The sequence below is a fragment of the Sorex fumeus genome, unplaced genomic scaffold (genome assembly GCF_029834395.1).
Source record: "Sorex fumeus unplaced genomic scaffold, SorFum_2.1 ptg000037l, whole genome shotgun sequence".
Classification (NCBI taxonomy): domain Eukaryota; kingdom Metazoa; phylum Chordata; class Mammalia; order Eulipotyphla; family Soricidae; genus Sorex; species Sorex fumeus.
This window is the reverse complement of record NW_026606094.1, coordinates 32,297,283-32,318,000: the sequence shown is the minus strand read 5'-3', so window position 1 is coordinate 32,318,000 and position 20,718 is coordinate 32,297,283. Positions and strand designations below refer to the sequence as shown.

General features: G+C 35.3%; 1 protein-coding gene and 1 non-coding gene across 2 annotated transcripts in view; one reads left to right on the top strand and one right to left on the bottom strand.

Moving 5' to 3' along the window:
* Positions 1-20,718, top strand: part of SEMA3C (semaphorin 3C) — a 177,225-nt gene that overhangs the window by 133,073 nt on the left and 23,434 nt on the right. The window contains exon 12 of the mRNA XM_056118107.1: positions 19,244-19,332. Within this exon, the coding sequence (XP_055974082.1) occupies positions 19,244-19,332 (89 nt within the window). The remainder of the gene's footprint in view (positions 1-19,243; positions 19,333-20,718) is intronic.
* On the bottom strand, positions 16,000-16,102 carry LOC130027908 (small nucleolar RNA U13). Its single transcript, XR_008793114.1, has one exon. It is a non-coding gene; the product is annotated as a small nucleolar RNA U13 (small nucleolar RNA).

The following is a 20,718-nucleotide window of genomic DNA, read 5'->3' as shown; positions in this document are numbered from 1 at the left end:
CACATAGGGTCATACATTTTTCACTTTGCTTAATTACATATTTTCTTTGATCTTCCACTAATGTGGAAAAACAAAGATTTCAAACCTTTGTATTATACCCAGAACCATATACCCAGAAGCTTTTTTTATACTCAGCACAAGTTCCCTTACTTGACAGAAAAAGTGTTTGAATATATGATCAATGATGTAGATTAGAAGTCTTCAACCCAGTCAGAGGGCCAACTAGAAAAATCCCTCATAGATCCTGAGAAGAGGAAATTTTTCTGAAAATTCTAGATGTACCCATTTAATCCTATGACTTCTGAAAAGTAGGGAATCTTTTATTGTTCTTGTAAAAGAGAGATGTGACAATGGAAGATGTCTCAGATATAGACTTTATTGACTTAGATGATAGAAGTAGGGCACCTAAGCCAAATAATTCAGATAGTCTCTAGAACTGTAAAATACAAAGAAATTCCAGAAATAAATTAAAGACTCCTGCATGCTGATTTTAGCTCTGTGAGATCTATATTATAATTATAGTCCACTGAACTATCAGAATAATAAATCCATCTTATTTTAATATACAAAATTGTTGGCGATATTTTATAATTGTAGTACAAAGCAGTGCAACTAATTCTTAAGTTATAACAATTGAAAAAATGAAAATAAAGCTATTTTTATACTTCTCTTAAAAATTTCTAAAATATGTGCATTTGAAAGAGTTTAGGAGTTAAGGTGCTTGCCTTGCATGCTTCCAATCAAGTTTGATCCCTGACACAATAGCATATATTCCCACAGGTACCACCCAGAGTCACTCCTGATCTCAAAGTCAGAATAGCCCCTGAGCACCACCAGGTTTATCCCAACCTTTCTCACTTACTAAAATTTATAAAAAAATAACCAAATTTTATATTCTAAAACTCTTACTTTATTGATCAATGCAAAAATAAATAGTATGTTACATTCTATAACCCTCAGCTAGGACAGAATTGCATAGTAATACATGAAAGAGATATTATGGATTCACTTATTAAAATTTATTTACCAACTCTACACTAGCATTGATGATATACACAGAATAACAACATGCTTTTCTCTAGGTAGCTCAGTATCCAATGAATGAAGCAATTCAAATCAATTCAGTAATTATTATTGGCACCTATTGTATAGTAAGAATTCTTATGAGTGCTTGAAATACACAGCCAGAGATTAATATTATTGCCAATATGTTACATTATACTGAATTAAGAAATGGCCATTATAAAGAAGCAAATTATATTGTCATTTGAAGTTAAGTGGCATGGAGAAAAAGTCAGTTAAGGGAAATTTATAATCAAGGTTCATGGCCTTAGAAAGAATAGAGTTGAACAAATATTTTAAAAGTAAAAGAATTAAATGAAGAATTATTCATAAACAGCATTGTAAATTTTTCATGAAGAGTAATATAGTGAAACTTATATATAATAACCTGAAGAATCCAGGAAGGAAATAGCTTCCTGATAAATACTTAGATAATTTTATATTGTTATCTAATTGTCATTAAATTAGTGACTTAAAGGTCAGAGAGGCACAGTGGTTAAGCACATGTTTAACACAGAGCTACTCTTACTTAATCCCCAGCAGTGGATATAGTTTCTCCAAGACCACCAGAAATGATCCCTAAGCACACAACCAGTAATACTTCCTAAAACACAGCCAGATGTTGCCCCAAAACAAAATAAATCAATGCCTCAAAGTGATACATATTTATTAATTCATGGTTTCTGTATATGGACAGGATATTTAACTGTACTCTCTGTGACAAGGTATTACAAAAAGAGCTTTAGGTTAATTTATAAAAAAAAAGTTTCTTTAAAAGAAACATTTCTTTTTTATGCTTATTGGAACAAAAACAAGTTAAAATTTGAGAAGAATTAACAGGTTCTAGAAATATTGAGAAAGAGGAAAGGACCTGATAACAGCAAACTGATTTAGGTGGAGGTCGGAAAACAAAAGACTAGACTGTGTTACAGATTTGTGGCTTGACAAATAAGTGGAAAAGTACCATTGCTGATCAAGGGAATACAGAAATAATGGACAGATTTGGAGAGAAAATAGATTCCTTTTGCATTGCCTACTTATCTGTTCCTTCCAGTGAATGCAATGCATCAGATACTAAATGTATTGCTTCAAAATACATTATCTCATTATAATCCCATAGATCACCAGTGAGATAAATTCATTATTCTCACTTTATAGTTGACTAAATTGAGGTTTTAATAGGTTAGATGGCTTGCTTTTGGTCTTTCAGTGATTAGTAACAGCATTAAGCTCAAGCCCAGGTCTGTCTCACACTGAGTTAAAGATTTGGTGGATCATTCAGCTGAACAAGCCAAAGAGGGTGTTGGAGTACCTATACTTCAGCAGAATGGGCTGCGCTAGAGATGTAGATAAAAGCAGTCATTAACAGTGCTAAGTGTCAGCTGAATCCTGACAGCCCTTGAGGTCTCTCTAGGGGACAATGGAGATTAGACTAACTGTGGAGGGATTCACTGAATTTGTAGAAAAGTAAGGAGTGTTTACCAAGATGATAGAGTGAATGTGAAAGTAACAAGTGTCCTCAGGAGAGAAGCAGACCTATTCTGTATATGGTCTAGATCTTTATAAAATAAAGCATATAATTTCCATAACAATAAATAAGTTATATTTCAGGAAAAGAATGATAAAAATTTCAGATGGAACATTAAATTATTTAAGTACATTTTAAAAGAAGTTTCACAAAAGCTCTTTCCTTTGATCTTGAATAAGTCACTGTCACTGTCACGGTCCTCCCATTGTTCATCGATTTGCTCGAGCCGGCCCAGTAAGGTCTCCATAGTGAGACTTATTGTTACTGTGTTTGGCATATCGAATATGTCACGGGTAGCTTGCCAGTCTTTGCCGTGTGGGCGAGATACTCTCGGTAACTTGCCAGGTTCTCAGAGAGGGGCGGAGGAATCGAACTCGGCTCGGCCATTTTGGCTGCGTGCAAGGCAAATGCCCTACCCGCTGTGCTATCACTCCAGCCCATGATAGATAATATTTCTCATAAACTTGTCATACATCTGTACGTTGTCCTTGAAGAGGTGTCTATTCAGATCTTCTGTCCCCACCCCTTTCTCTTTTTTATTTTTGTTCTGGGGCCACACCTAGTGGGGAAAATTCCTATAGCCACATTCTATAGACAAAACAACAAATGGTATTACAGAAGGCAGATTTGGTCAAAATTTTACCATATGTAGGTGCCAAGAACCAGGGATAAATGGAAATAGAGAACAACATTGCGGGTAGAGCTAGGGGAAATGACGTAGATTTTTCTTTTTATTCATGATGTAAAAACTGATATCAAATGTATATCTGCTCATGAGTGCCAATGGCCTAAGGATATCCATCACAGATATTCAAAGGCGCAAGTTTTCAGCAAATGGGTTATACCTGTTCTGAAGCAGAGTCAGTAGCAGTTTTCTGAATTGATATAATAGCTTTAACTTGCCTGCTTTGAAATACTTATACTCTCTAGAATATTGTTTAGTAATAATTAGAATTTTCATCTATAGTTTTATTTAATTATCATTAAATATCTTTTATAGAAATATAGAAATTTCATCTATAGTTTTATTTAATTATCATTAAATATCTTTTCTCACATTTCTCTAAACAAATATCTCTCAATAGCACAGTGGTAGGGCGTGTGCCTTGCACGCAGCCAACATGGCCGACCTGAGTTCTATTCCTCCGCCCCTCTCAGAGAGCCTGGCAAGCTACCGAGAGTATCTCACCCGCCCGGCAGATCCTGGCAAGCTCCCTGTGACGTATTCGATATGCCAAACACAGTAACAACAAGTCTCATGTTGGAGACGTTACTGGGTCTGCTCGAGCAAATCGATGATCAATGGGAGGGCCTTTACCTTTAAAAAATTGAATAAATGAGAAAAAAATCCTGAATTATATTCTCATATTTGAAACCAAAATGTGTTTCAGCATTAAGAAGTACTTAAATAGGAAAAGGTAATATGTATTTATACACCAGTAAGATTGTTTACAGAATCTTACACTGCAGGTGATACGTAGTATTTCTGAATCGAAACAAATAAGTTTTCAAGCCAAATGTAACAAAAACAGACCAAATAACCTCAAATAGTTACAGATAAGATTTTGTGGCCAAAATAGTTCATGTCAGGACAGATTTTTTTTTCCCACCAAACAAATTTGAAAAGAGAAAAATTTTCAGACTTGGAATTTAAAAAACCAGAATGGATCTGTATTAAGAACATTGTATAGTTCTCATACTCACATGCCAAAAATCTTGTTTATGTTTCTGCTCAATAAGATGTCACAAATGGCTTTTGTTGTTGTTGGTGGTGGTGGTGGTGGTGGTGGTGGTGGTGGTGCTGGTGGTGTGGAAGGTACAATATTTTATATTGCTATCACAATTTTCAGAAATGTCATTGTATGTTAATTTTATTAAATATTTGTTTACAGACTTGAAAAATAGGGACCAGAACAATGGTATAGTGGATAGGGCATTTGCTTTGCCTCTGTCTAACCCAGGATCCATCTCACCACCCTCATAGATCTCTCCTTATAGTCAAGGAGAGATCAAGGAGTTATCCTTGTGCCCTGAGCACTGCAGGATGTGGCACAAAAATAAAAACAAAAACCCCATGGTAGGTCTCTCTCAGATGTTTGATAGGGACTTGGACTTGAGCTTAAGTGTTTTGTCTCCATCATTTCCAGCAGGGATGGGGATCAGCTTTGTCCTCGTGCCAAGTTTTCTTAGATTAGCAAATGGTAGTTCGATTCCTCCGCCCCTCTCCGAGGGCCCGGCAAGTTACCAAGAGTATCTCACCTGCACGGCAGAACCTGGCAAGCTCCCCATGATGTATTCTATATGTCAAACACAGTAACAAGTCTCATGATGGAGACGTTACTGGGCCCGCTCGAGAAAATTGATGAACGGGAGGACAGAAACAGTGACAGTAGTAGTTCCAGGGCAGGCAAGTGTAGTGTAGTCTACCATCAGGTATAGTCAACTTGCTAAATTTTTCTTCTGAAAATAGGGGATGGGTAAAATAAATACAGAAACTCTAGATTCTAAAAGGTTTTGTGACTTGTGTTTTATTTTCAGCAGTTTAAATAGGATGCGTCTATGTGCGTCTCCTATTTCTTTACTCATTTTAGATATTGAGAATGGCTTTTTTGTAGCATAATATGACTATAAACTTAGCAAGTTTTCAGTCATTTATTATATATATGCATATATATTTATATGTTCTTCCTTAATCACTCCTTAATTTCCTTTGAGATTTCTAGTTAGACCATTTGATAAAATAAATACATGCACCAAAGTCTCTTTCAACTTTTTAAATCTTTTTTATAATTGGTGCTTACAACTGTACATATTTTATGTTTTTACATTAACTTCTTTGACCCTTTGAGTCACAATTCACTATTAAGTTTATGGGGTTAATTTTTTTACTTATTGTATTTGAGTTCTAATATATTCATTTAATAACTTTTTAATTTTTGCTTTTTTTCTTTGTATTATTTAAAAATTATTTAAAACCATCTTCCTTTAATTTATGAATTTACTTTTTATTTTAAATATCTACAATATCTGTAGTAACAACTTTAAAATTGTTGCTTGTTAAGCCTAGCGTATGGGAGTTACTCAACTCTCTTCTTCACTACTGATCACACATTCTTATTCTCTGTCTTTCCTCTCATTGTATAAAAATATTAATTTGAGATTACTGAATAATTGACATTCTGATATACCTTGGATAAATAAGATTCTGTTATTTTCCCCTAATGCATGTTAATCCTTCGTATAACATGTGATCAATTATTAGTTGATTACTTTGAATTTGTTAAAACATATTTTACTCTATGTTAAAAGCCTTGTGTTCAGGTCGAGACAATTTAGCATGACCCAAGCACTGAACTTTCTCCTTTGTGTGTGTGAATGGATCTTGGTTCTAAGTTTTGCTAGAGCAGGCAAGAGTTACACCTTACTCTGGAATGTTGCTCTTATTCTGTAACCTCAGCTTTTTTAATATGAACTGGATGCCAGGAGTCCTAACAAGGTATCACTGTGACCTGGCTACTCTCAGAGAGTCAGAGTTCCAACTTCACCCAGAACAACTGTTAAACCTTTTTTTTTTAATCTCTTTCATTCTCCCTGTAACAGCTGCAATCTGTTAAACCTTTGATGTTCTCCTTCTTTTAGTATATAGCCAAGGAATCAATCACAAACCAACAGGGACTTCTGAAACCCCATTTTGGACCACTTCCTCTCTATTATGATACATCACAAACCTTACTTGTTTCTGTCACCCCCAAATTCTCTATCTTCTTCTTCATCTCAATGGGATTATCATGAACTACTTGGAAACTAGCACCACTGTGGAGAAATTTATCCCAGATAGAAAGTGGTCATCATGAAGATTACTTCGAGTTTCCCTTCTTTTAATCTACTGCTGTCTGTTACTCATTACCTAGAAAAGAATGATCTCTTATAGTTTTTCCAGTTTTATAGCTGTTTACTACAGGAAGGCTGTTCTGTTACCAGTTACTCCATCATAGCCAACTACATATTGCCTCCAGAAAGAATTTTTAATTGCATGTCTGCAGTGTTTGAAAATGCTTAACTTCAGATCTTATCTTTATCTTAATGTTTGTGAGTTTAATATTTGTTGTAGTTATATGTATATGCATATATATATATATTTGCTTAGGACTCTTCTAGAACACTCTGATATGTTGCAAAGTGCCATTATTTTTTTTATGTAGGAGTACTGCTATTTATTCAGCCACTGACTAGCTGATTGAATTGGGCATGAACTCCACCTTACTTTTTTTTTCATAATTTTATTTATTTTTTTCTTCTTACATTTATTTATTGAATCACTGTGGGAAAAGTTATAAAGCTTTCAGGTTTAAGTCTCGGACATACAATGATCAAATACCTTTCCCTTACCAATACTTATTTTTCACGACCAAGAAGCCCAATATAACCCCCTCCTACCCCTTGCAATGCCTGTGAGGCAGATGATTTCTGCTTAACTCTTCTCTACATTGATTACTTTCATTATTTCGACTAAAGATGCACCATTATTGTTTAGAACCCCCTACCCCCCAAACAATCAGAATTGCTGAAAAGGCATTGTGAAATACTTCGTTTTCTATAGCTGGTTATGAGAATCATATAATGTCGTGCAGCTGCAGTAGCGATCGCGCAATTTTGGATTTCGGCAAAGAGCCAGATAATTATGAGATTGGTTTCTGTGTGTCTGGTGTTATGGCTGTGCTGGAGAGCCGCTCGTGGGGGGCAACTCATGACCTCGGTAGGGCGTGAAGGATGAGCCGGTACCACCCCCTTCCCATGAGACTGCAGTTGCCCCGTCACTGCCGCCAGCTCATATCTGGCTTTCCTATAAGCTCCGAGACAGCGGCCACCTTGCTGCCGGGGGTGGGGAGAAGGTGGAAGGTAGCAACACTCTTTCCATCCTGGGGAGGCATGGTGCCATAGTTAAACGTATGGTCCATTCACTTTTCTGCTGCGAGCTGCTGGGCTCTGGACTAAGTCCGTTTGCCTCTGAAGCCATGGCCATGCTGTAGAGCTGCTCTTGGGGGGCAACTCGTGACCTCGGTAGGGCATGAAGGACGAGCCGGTACCATCCCCCTTCCCATGAGACTGCTAGTTGCCCCATCACCGCCGACTCATACCTGGCTTTCCAATAAGCTCTGAGGTGGCAGCCACCTTGTATGTAGTCTGGATGCATTTCTGCCAAAAGCCGCTGGGTTTTGAGATTTGTTTCTGAGTCTTTGGGATCATGGCCGTTAATCAGCTTGATCAGGAGCCAGAGAGGCCGTTTGTAGGCGGCAACTTGGTGTCTCGTTGGGATGGGGAGCAAAGGGCCTGTTCCACTCCCATCTGGTGAGGCCCTGCGTGTCTCGTCACTGCAGGCCCAAACCTGACTGTCCAGCGGCCTCTGGAGGATGGCAGTCACCAGGCCACCAAGGGGAACAGGCCAAGGCATGAAACCTATTCCCACCTGGAGTCGCCCAGCGCCAGTAACCTACTGCAGGAACAGGACACATTTCTGCCAAAAGCCTTTGGGTTCCAAGATTCATTTCTGAGTCTCTGGGATCATGGCCGTTAAGCAGTTCCATCAGGAACCAGAGAGGCCATGCCTCCAATTATATAGCTGAGCTGGAGGTGGTTTGTGGGTGTGTCTCCCACATACCTAACTTTTGGCCGTTTGCTTTCTTGGTAAACTTTGCCTCAAGTTTTTGGGGTCTGGCCAAAGGCACAGCAGCAATTTTGTGGTATCTGAAAGTCTGACGGTGCCATCAGGCTGCTGATGCACTCGCCTCACAGGTACAGATTTACCTGTTGGCGGCACCATACCCCCCATCAAAATGCCACTAATTTTATCCTTGTCATTTTAGCTGAAATTATAAAGAAAAAGATAGTTAGAAATGTATAAAAATTAATGATAACTAATCTAGTCTTTAATTATTTGTCATCAAATACAATTACTAAGGAGAAAGAAGTTAGAATTACGTTGTTTATTTTTCAATACTAAAATAGTTGAGTTGTTAAATGTTCTTCAATAAAGTTTATTTAAAATTCTTTTAAAAAATTTGTTTCTGATATGACTTGGGTAATAACATCCAAATGTTGACTAAAATTCCAAAGTGATTTTCAGAGATGCAATATGAAAGACATAGTTGGAGAAACTGTTTATTTTAGGGGATCGAGGGCTCACTGTTTGGGCATGAAACCTTATCAGTAACAGTAAATTGGAAATGCAATTGATAACCCATCGTGACTCATACAGCAATAGCTGAACTTTTGCAAAGAGTTTACTCATGGCTCTGTGCTAGCGGATCACTCCTGGTGGTGTTTGGGGAAATTATACAGTTCTAGGGATCAAACCCATGGCAGCTGCGGACCTAGGAAGCAATTTTTTTCTCTGTACTATCTCTCCATCTTGGAGAACTGAAGGAACAAGGGTAGTATGAGCTTGGAATTCAAATAAAATTAAGATGAACAAAATTAATTTGAAAATCCTCGTACACTGATCTCAAAGTTAAAAAAAATATTTTAATGATTCTGCATCAAAGGATATTGTTTAAATAAGGTTAACATAGTACTCTCCAAATTTTTTTGACCCTACAAGCTTTTTAAAACAGCCCACTTTGAGAAATACCTAATAACATTTAAAATTTTTTAAATTCATTTTTTTAAGACACAGTGATTATAAAGTCATTTGTGATTGAGTTTCAGGCATACAATGTCTCAACACCAATCCTATCACCAATGTCAACTTCCTTCTTTGAGTGTCTATAGTACACACCCACCCACACCCAAACCCTCCCCTTGTCCCTATGTCAGGCATTTCCTTTTTTCCTTTTTTTAAGGCACTGTCCTTTACAGTTACTGATAGGGTTTCACTTTATACCTCAATGACACCCTCAATGACCACCTTCCTCCACCTTTGTCTCAGTGTCTTCCTCCCTATCTTATCCACCCTTTTCTCATCTGTGGTTTGCTTCCAACTGAAGTCCAGTTCTCAGTTCCTGTTGCCTCTTGGCAGTTGTTATTCCTCTACTACATTTTGTTTATATCCAGTATATGAGAAAGATCATTCTGAGTTGATCTTTCTTCTGACTAACTAACTTAAAGCATTTGTTGATTTGGACTTTGGAAGGGCCATGGGTCTAGCAGACTCTGTGGAAATGCAATTGATAACCCACTGTGACTCATGCTACAACAGCTGAACCTGAAAGTTATCAAGATCATATCAGTTAAATTACAGTGGAGTGTGAAAAGCACTTTACTAAGGTTAGAAATCCTGTTCAATGACCAAATAATAAAACCTATCTTTTCGGTAACAGGGAGTCATTCAGAAATAGAATTTTCATCTCTTAAAAGTATATAGGGTAGGCTGCTAATAAAGATTTTAATAAGTACAAATAAGTATTTCTAATGAATATTTCAAGCTTATAATTCAGTTAAAATTTTTTAATTTAAAAAAGTTAATAAAACAGTATAGCAGCCAATTGATAACCTAATGCTAAGAAGAAATCTGCTATGATTGTCTATTTTAACAGACACAAAAAAATAAGGAACCAATTGGTGAGGTTTAATATAAATTAAAAATGTAAATTATCTAGTAATTTGTCCATCATTTAAATACAAAGCTTTTATTGCCATAGCTTTTTCTTATTGATTTAAAATACTTAACTGATAGAAATAAAAGAATTATCCTTTAACAGAGAGTGACAATTTCTTTTGTAATACTAATTTTAAGTAATAAAATGAAAAAATGATTTTCCTGCAACAGTTTCCCACTAAATTAAGCATAAGACTACTTAGGTCAACATCTAGGGTCATTGCAGTGCAGATAAAGAAGAAATATAGATGTGAATATATGATGTTGGAATTGCATGTTTGCCTTTTGCAAATTGAATAAAATCTCTTCTTCCTTGGTATGTGTGATTAATTACCAAAAATCACACTGGCAATATAACTTTCAGTGACAAAAAAAATTCAACATCCTTTGTTTAAACTTGTTAAGAATTTCAAGATTGTGACAGCTTAGGATCCTTCGGATTATTGTAACTTGTGCAATTGAATAGGTCAAACATTCAAAAAGTATATTATTACAGGTTAGTAATGAGGGGAAGAGAAGGACAATAGTATTAAGTATTACTGTTTCCCCAAATCTTAAGCAACCAAAAGCCCAGAGGCAAACATAATGTTTGACATAGAAATTTTGAGGTTAAATCCTCCAAGGATAAATAAATAAATAAATAAAACTGAAAATTGCAGATAAATATCAAAGGAACAATTGGATAATGAACTATGTTTGATCACTTGTGTGAGATAGCTTTATAAATGGAGTTTTATAAATGGAGATTTTTTTTTGTTTGGAAACATTAGGATAATAGTGCTGTATTCTCTTATATTATAAAAATAGATGACATAAACTATATAAAAGAAGAAAGAGACTTTTCTGGACATTTTATTTGATTATTTGCTGAAGCAAAAGGAGAAAATTACTATTGGTAGTTCATGACAACATATTTTTCGATGTCTTGGTATATAGGTTTTCATTATATAAACAATTTATAACATTTGTTTTACTTGGTCCATACCATAATGCTTTAGTATGTTCCAGGAATCTTTAATAAATTAGCAAGTTAAGTTTCAGAAAAGAAGGATGACTCCTGTAGTATCAAAAATTTCCTAAGTGGTTGGCTACAACTGAAAAAAAAATTTGCACTTAATGAAAGTATACCGTGTTCAAGATAGTATGTAAGCAATTTACATATGTTGCTTATTTACTTTTTATTAGTCAGGATTCTTCCAACTGAAAATAACTGTATACCAGACTCAAACTAGTTAAAAGAAAAGAATGGGTTGTGTGTGTGTGTGTGTGTGTTTGTGTGTGTGTGTGTGTGTGGATGCGCACACGTGGTAATGCATGGCTCAGCTAGAAAATTCTGGAGAATCTTTAGTCATAGTTGAATTTGTGTTAAATGTGATGAGGTTGCCAGGAACTCATCTCCCCCTCATTCTCTTGTGCTTATATATTATTTATTCTCAAATAAAGATCCTGCAAGTAATCACCTGGACAGTGCCAGCACTACTAGATTTACACAGCTTTAGCAGTCCCTATCTCAGAAAGAAAGAGCTTCTTACTTACCTATGTCTTAGGAGGACTTCCTTATACATCCATAGTTATTGGAATCACTAGAACAAAGAAATGCTTTATTCAGTTTCCCTAAAATGTGCATGTCTTTGGAGCTGGTAAAAATATATGGATATGATGTAAAGAATTGTTATCCTCCACCGAGAGTCTTAGAATGGGAGAAATGTTTCCATAATATGTATCAGTATATTATTACCAAAAGAAACAAAAAAGATTCTGGGTAGACCTTAAGTATAACAAGTATTCATTACAAAGTACACACTTATCTCTTGTATTTTACACAGATGCCAAGAGACTTGAAGGGGAAAATATTCTCTTTCACTGAAAGGATATCTTAGTCATGGTGCTTTTCTCCTTAGGACATAAAACCATATCTCATTTTGTGAAAAACAGTAAAAATGATTTATAGTTCGGAGTACATTTAAGGAATGCCATTCTCAATACCTCAAGAATGATATTGAAGAGCTAACTATATTATCATCTCCAAAATAAAGGGTGCAAAGGAAATTTTATGTAGACACCAGTGATTGGGAGTTTTATGGATGTTCTGGAATGTACATCTCTCAATGACTAGCATTTTAATGAAAACACACTCCTTAAAACTCTAAATTCTAGACCATAAATTCTAGTGCTTGTCACTACTTATCTTTGCGTCCAGAGTGCATAGAGTGCCAGATTTGTTGAAATATTCATTTTTTGTTGCTGTTGAATCAATGAATGAAAGTTTATGAAAGAAAATTCAGCACTAGATAGATAGATAGATAGATAGATAGATAGATAGATAGAAACGTATAGATATAAGTGAGTGGTAAAGTACATGAGTAGAGCAAAAGCATTTTCTATAGAGAGACTAAGTATTTGTGATTTTATGTTGTTAAAATAAAACTATAGGTTTTATAGTTTATACTGCTGATAATTTTTTGAGAAAAACTAAATATATATACATATACAAACGTATATATATATATGTAGAGAGAGAGAGAGAGAGACTGTATTGTGGTGCCACAGCAAACTGAAATATCTCTAGAATTTGAAAATTGATTTTTCCATTAAGTATTGGCTTGTAGTATGGCCTAATTAAAATGGTCTAAATTAAATCTGTCTTTTAAGAGTATATATCTTGTGGAAAGAATCACATAGTATACGAAAGATGTATAAAGTGGATCCTTGTAAAATGGTATACATTGTTGGTTCAGATATTCATTTCTGAAAGTCCAAATCCAAGAGATCTTGACCAATCAGGTAACTATCGATAACTTGTTAGAACTCTGCTCTGTGCTTAAGAATTCAGTCCCACTAACTTAAACTGAGAAGCTTCTGCACTTCAAAAGATACAGTGACCAAAATACAAAGACAGTCTACAGAATGGGAAAGGATATTCACCCAATACCCATCTGATAAGGAATTGATATCAAGGATATACAAGTCACTGGTTGAAATCCACAAGAAGAAAATATCCAACCCCATGAGAAAATGGGGTGATGAAATGAACAGAAACTTTCTGAAAGACGAAATCTGAATGACCAAAAGGGACATGAAAAAAATGCTCATCATTACTAATCATCAGGGAGATGCAGACCAAAACAACAATGAGATATCATCTCACACCACAGAGATTGGTCCACATCTAAAAGAAGAAAAGCAACCAGTGCTGGTGCGGATATGAGGAGAAAGGAACTCTCCTTCACTGCTGGTGGGAATGCCGACTGGTTCAACACTTTAGGAAGACAGTATGGACACTTCTCAAAAAATTAAAAGTTGAGCTCCCATTTGACCCAGAAATACCTACCACTTCAGGGAATATATCACAGAGATGCAAAAAAGTATAGTAGAATTGATATCTGTTCTTACATTGTAGCACTGTTTACAATAGCTAAAATCTGGAAAAAACCCAAGTGCCCGAGAACAGATGAGTGGTTAAAAGAACTTTGGTACATCTACACAATGAAATACTATGCTGCTGTTAGAAAAGATGAAGTCATGAAATTTTCATATAAGTGGATCAACATGGAGAGTCTCACGTTAAGTGAAATGAGTCAAAAAGATACAGACAGACATAGAAAGATTGCACTCATTTGTAGAATATAAAGTAACAGAATGGGAGACTAACATCCAAGAATAATAGAGATAAGTACCAGAAGGATCAATCCACAGCTTAGAAGCCAGCCTCACTTGCTGGGGGAAAAGGCAGCTCAGACAGAAAAGGGACCACCAAGTAAAGGGTGCTAGGAGTACTGTAAAAAACTCCAAGGGCGGCCAGGGGGTGGCCCCAACGGCTCTCTCCCGGCCACCCAGTTTCTTGGGGGCTGGGGCCGGCCCCCATTTGGGGTGGCCTGGGCTCTGGCGCAGACGGCGGAGAAAGCTAGAGCCAGGGCGGTTGATTGATCAGATGCCATTTATTCCATTCTCATTACTGTTCACTTCTGTCTCTCTCACTCTCTCCTTCTCTCCCGGGCCCCAATCTGGAATCCCCCTTTCCTAGCTCTGGCTCTCGAACTTGATCTCCCCCCCCCCGCCCCAGCCCACTCTTCTAGTCTCATTAAATCCCCAAACCATGAGAGACTGGGGCTTACACATAGATGTGGTCACAATCAATAGGGGTAAAGTTCTTTCCCTCAGAGGATGCTGCCTCTAGGACATATTCTGTTTCAGCAGGACCACCCACTCAAAGGTGCAACCCCATGGGTGTGTTTCTCCTCTCCTTGTCCAACAAATATATAAGCATTCATATTATTAATCATTTTGTGTGGACATAGTAAGAGATGCATTAAGCTTATAGAATTACTCTCCTGGGGCCATCTCGATCTCAGACTACAGTGCTCAGGCCAGATTTGTCTTTCCTATCCCTAGCGGGGTCCTAGTCTCATCATTACTTTTGGATCATGACAGCATTTGTCATGATCAAGTTCTTCTAGTTAAGAATCATGGCGCTTTGACCTGGTTCCATCCAGTCCCTCATCAGGACCCTGCTGTTGGGGGCGCTAGGAAGTGAGGGCAACTGAGACTTAAGTTGAGAAAGCAGATGCCCAGGAATGAATAATATTCAAAGCCAATTAAATCCCAAGTTACAAAAGCATTATATTAATTATCTTCTTGTGTCTATACAAAAGGACATTGCTTTAAAATAAACATTCAAAAGACATAAGGAGAGGAGAAAGGCAATATTAACTTACAATATAAGTGTCCTAGAAAGATCTGACCTTACAAATTAACAGAAACAGGTTAGGGGAATAAGCTGATTAACTGTTTTGGAAAGAGAACATAGAGAAGTGCTTACAGATAAACAAAAGAATGGGAGTGTCTCAGGAGCACTTTGGTGGGTGTGACCTGATAAACCTAAGCACCTTGTGGCAAGGGAGAAAGGACAAAGCAATGTTATCCTACAGAGGACCTGCTCAGAATGGGAGTTGTGGGCCATAAGTAGACTACAGACCAAACATGACGGCCATCTAATACCTCTATTGCAAACCACAACACCCCAAAGAGAAAGAGAACAAAAGGGAATGCCCTGCCACAGAGGCCGGGTAGGGTGGATGGGACAGGCTGGGGTGGTAAGAGGGATGCTGGGACCATTGGTGGTGGGAAATGGGCACTGGTGGAGGAATGGGTATTCAATCATTGTATGACTGAAATGCAAGCACAGAAGTTTGTAAGTCTGTAACTGTACTTCATGGTGATTCACTAAAAAAATTTAAAAAATAGAATTCAATTCCAGTGAGATTTGAATTTGAATAAAGAATGCCTGAGATAATACTTTTAAAGAGAGTATAAAGAGCCAAAATGTAAACCTGAAGGGATCTGTAAAAGAATCTCTTGGCTGAATATTAAAAGTTTTAAAAAATATAGGTTAAACAAAATAGCTATTAGAAATAAGTTTAGCATAAATTTTAAAGTCCCTTATTTGTAACTATGAAGGACCCAAACAACTGTGACGTTGTATATTTGTGTTATTTTACCTACAAAATCATTCCTCCAAATTATGTAGTCTCATAGAATCCGAATCAACCACTATTAATAGTGTAAAGTAAAAGTACCACAGGGATTTAAAGCTGTTCTTTCTTCTATTAATATGTAAACTAAGTTGTTTATTAGCTATTCTAATTAATGTATATGAAAGCTGGCATACATGTAATATATTCATTTGTAGTAACTGATGAAAATGGAACCAGTGTAGTGAAGAGTTTGTCAAAATACTAGCTAATAAGATACCAGCACAACTCTAAATGAACCAAACTAAAGAAATTAAAATGGATTTTTTTTCTTATTTCTTTTATGTCAGATGGGTAATGTGCCAGTGTATTACAAGACTTAAGGGAAGCACATGTCACACAAATGTGTGAACACCGAGTAATCATGCTTATGAACCGGAAAAGGAGCCTGAATATGTTTTTACTTAAAAGTCAGACTTACATAATACATTTTTATCATAGAGCCAGGCACATACTAGATATTCAAAAAATCTTTTTTTGTCTGTGGAGATCTTAGATTTCTAGTTATATAAAGTTCATTTTCATATAGAAAGATTACCAATACAGATTTACCAATACAAACTGTTTTTGTTAGAGTCTAGGAGAAGTTCATAATGAGTTTTATTTTATGGAAAAAGTACTTAGACCATTAGTGGTCTTAAAATAAGTGGAATCTACTCATTATTTCAAGAAAACAGAAAAAAGGTAACAAAATAAAGAGATTTTAATAAATTCCTATTTTAATTCAAAATGAATCCATAGCTCATTTTGAAGTATCCTTTTTGTTAGCTTATTTTTAATGGCATGAATAATGTTTTCTGTGGGTTTCTTTAGGGAGAAAAGTGATGATTTATGTAAAATATTTTCTTATAGTATGCTTAAACATTAAGAATAAAAGAAGTAAGTCATTTCATTTAAGAATACTTAATTATTTTCAGCACTGATAGTTTTATCTTTGGAACCCCAGTAACTTAGACTTGCTTTCATGCATTTTATTTGGTACTGTGACTATAAACATTCTATTCAGTCTATACTCAAAAAGAGGTCATAGATGTTGTTCATAGAGCCACAGTTGTCCTTGGAAACTGTAGCAGGGAACTGTCGTGACTTCTTAAAAATAAAGAAGTAGGACCAAGAGATAGATAGTACAACAGGTAGGGCATTTACCTTTCACATAGCTGACCTGGGTTTGATCCCTGTCATACCTGTGGTCCCTCAACCACCAGGAGTAATTCCTAAGTGCAGAGCCAGGAGTAATCCCTGAGCATCGTTGGTATGACCCCAAAAGCCAAAAAACAAAACAAAAATAAAAATTAATAAATAAATTAAAATACCATTAATATAATATAATCTAGATAGTTTTATATTCTCATTTTATGTGAATACACCCAAAACACATACACATACTTTAGTTTTCATGGTTTTGGTATATTCTCTTCCCATAGAAGTTTTTCCACTGTTCCTTGAAGAGAATTGCTAATAGAAATTGGGAGGCATCATTAAACACATTCTTCTATTTCCAGTAGCTACGTAACCTTTAGCATATTCCCAAATAATATATCCAGATTATAGTTGAAATACTTATTTTCAAAGAAAAATTGGACAGATTTTTAACAGGACTGAGTTTAAGGAGACTGATCAGTGAAATGAAGAATTTAAAATCTCTTTAATTACTATTAGAGTCTATAAAACTTTGGGGATGTTGCTGATTTTTGAATGTTTTAATCTGTGAATTTTAGAATATAATTTGAAAATTATAATATCAAGTGCCCATATTATGTATTCTAACTATATTCAGAAATTGTGCTTATAAGTTTTGTCTGACAAGCATTCAATTCTTCTTTAGTAAAATTGAAATTATATTCATTAATAGTTTTTTAGTTTTTATTAGAAATAAACTAAAGATGATACATGGGATATTTATTCACAAATAACCCTGACTTTTGAAATAGAGGTCAATATAAAATGTGAGATTTGATATTTGTGGTGTTTAGCATTTAATGATCTTAATATTTTTTAAATTTTGTGCAACTCAGTTCATTTTAACATTATATTGACATTCCTCAAAAAATATTTTAAATGTTCTTGTATCTGCTGCATCTTTAGAATTATAAGTTATTAGCTATGCTCAGACTTCAAAAATTAATGTGTGTTACTTACCTAACTTGTGTATCTTAATAGAAATATCTTTTTTTAAGAAATATATTTGTACTTTCAAAAATACAAATTTAGTTTAGCTCCAGATTTTGAAATCTGAGTTAATTTCTGAGACTACATAAGGTGTACCTGGTTGGTAAAATTATGTAATTTAAGAAATTGCTTAATGAAATAACACTTCTGAATGCACTACATGTATTAATGAATTGTTTATTTGTATAGCTTCCTTTAATTCCCCAAATTTTGCATTTTAATCTAAATTTAGGAATATCCAAATGAACATTTCAAACTTAAAAAAAATTGTGAAACAATAGACTTCTTTACGAATAGGTATGCTAGGTCTGGAGTAAAGCCACAGTTATGTTTATGATTTGAAAACCATTTTGAATTATTAATGAAATATTTTACTGCCTCTAAACAGCTGCATATCAAATATTTGGTTCTTAGCACTTGAAGTTTGTAATACAATTATAAAAATTTATTTGTAGCAATATTTTTGTATGATCTAATTATTACATGAATGTTAATAAAGTTTGGCAGTGCTATTTTATAATCTTGGTTTTGAGATTTAAGGGTCTCACTTAAAATTTCATATCTGCAATTTAAGAATAGGTACTTGGCTCCATTACAAAAAAATATAAATAAACAAATAGAATAGACACTTGACTTTAAAACAGAATTTTTTATTTCTTAAGACATTTGCACATTATTTTCCTCTTTCATAATTATAAATACACCAAAGATGTGGTAAGGTGTTTATATTAATGTATTTTAAATATATAGGATCTAAGTTTAAGCATATGATTTAGAATAAAATCAGTATCAGATGCAGCACTGTAGCACTTTCTTCCCATTGTTCATTGATTTGCTCGAGCAGGCATCAGTTATGTCTCCATTGTGAGACTTGTTACTGTTTTTGGCATATCAAATATCTCACGTGTAGCTTGCCAGGCTTTGGCGTGCGGGAGAGATACTCTAGGTAGCTTGCTGTGCTCTCCGAGAGGGGTGGAGGAATTGAACCTGGGTCAGCAGCATGCAAGGCAAACACTACCCGCTGTGCTATCGCTCCAGTGCAATCCAATATATATCCCTGATTATTAAGTAAATATATGAATGGTTAAATAAATTGAAAGCAGTAAACTTATATCTAAACATTTTTCCTTTGAAAAATATTAATGAATCTTGGGAATGACAGATAATAGAGGGATTAAAGAATTTGCCTACCAGCTTGAAATCCCTACCACCAGATACAGTCCCCTAAACCCAATGATGGATCATTTATGAGCAGACCATTATCCTGAAATTATCTGAATGTGCCTAAAACTGTGCCAGGCTCCTTTCCCTTTCCAAATAAACTATTATATTATTTCATTGCTTCTTTCTTTGATTTAGATCGGGGTACAGTACAGAAGGTGGTGGTTCTTCCGACAAACAGCTCTGCCAGTGGTGAGCTCATTCTGGAGGAGTTGGAAGTCTTCAAGGTTTGAACATCTTTTCTCTGAATCTTAGAACATAGATAGTAAATTAAAAATGGAATTCTTTCATTTTTATAGTCATTTTAGAGAAAGAATATATTTGATAAAAGACCCACTAAAATCTATGTTATAAATTTTAAAGGGAGTTTTTAAATATATATTCTAAGTTAACTTAACATAAAAGGATTCTTTTTATCAATTGTCATCACAATTTAAAGAATCTGTTCATTTTTTTTAATGAGTTCTGTGGTCAAGGCCTAGATTTTCCATGAAAGGGCTGTTATCATTGCTTTGCAAGCCACTAAAATCCCAAAGCTTTCACATTTCTGATTGTTAGATAAACTTTCTCTTATTTTTTTAAGCCAGGAATTTCAAGAAAAACTGCTTTATTCCTTCTTTTTTATTGCTTTGGATTCAAATGTACATCTAGTTAAATAAAATTACCCCTTCCTACCCCTTTTCTTTTACCAGTCAAAAATGTTTTGTGTGAATTTAAGTTTTCCCATTGTGTTATTCTCTTTGTCTTTGGGATTTACATACATGAAATAGACACACATGCAGTGAAAAAGACATCACACACAAACACAGTGGAAAAGGCATCTCTCTCTCTCTTTCTCTCTCTCTCTCTCTCTCTCTCTCTCTCACACACACACACACACACAGTTAAAAAAGGCATATAGAGTAAAGTTCATTCCTCTATACTCTAACCTACCTGGGGAAGCATACTTATTCTTCATCCCTCTATAAACCTAGTAGTTTAGATTTGGCTGAAACACACTGTAATCCCTAAGAGGTAGCTCATTGTAATTCATGTGGTCCCTTTTACCAGTATTTAGGAAGATGGGTAAAGCCCAGCCAGAGACATTTCTAGGATTGCAAAGAAACTTTGGCATGGAATCAGTCCTACTGCAGACTTCTATGTTTAGATGAACCATTTAAGAAACCATACCCATAGATGATAAAAGATCAATCTATAACAATTGAAAAAGCAGTGTTTCTCAACCCTAGAGCAGAAGATTAAGAGTTCAGTAAGTCCTGTTATGTTTTAAGTGGACCCAGAGCATATTTATTATATTAATATACATTTCCACAGTTGCCAAAAATATTGACTAAATTTGCAGCATAATACGTCATAAATGATAAAGATGCAATACTGTTAGATTGCGGTAATAGAGTGTACATTTTAAAAAACTTAAAAAGAAATCAAATACAAAATCAGAGCTACAATTAGACCAGGTATACAGGGGACGTAGCTTAGGAGTACAGCACTTGCATTTGATGTGCGAGGCCTTTGGTTCAATATCTGGCACTGCAGGAACTAAAATAATAAAATAATGAGAGCAGGGACTGTGTGGACGCCTCTTAAGAAGCCTCTTAGGTGACCAGAGAAGA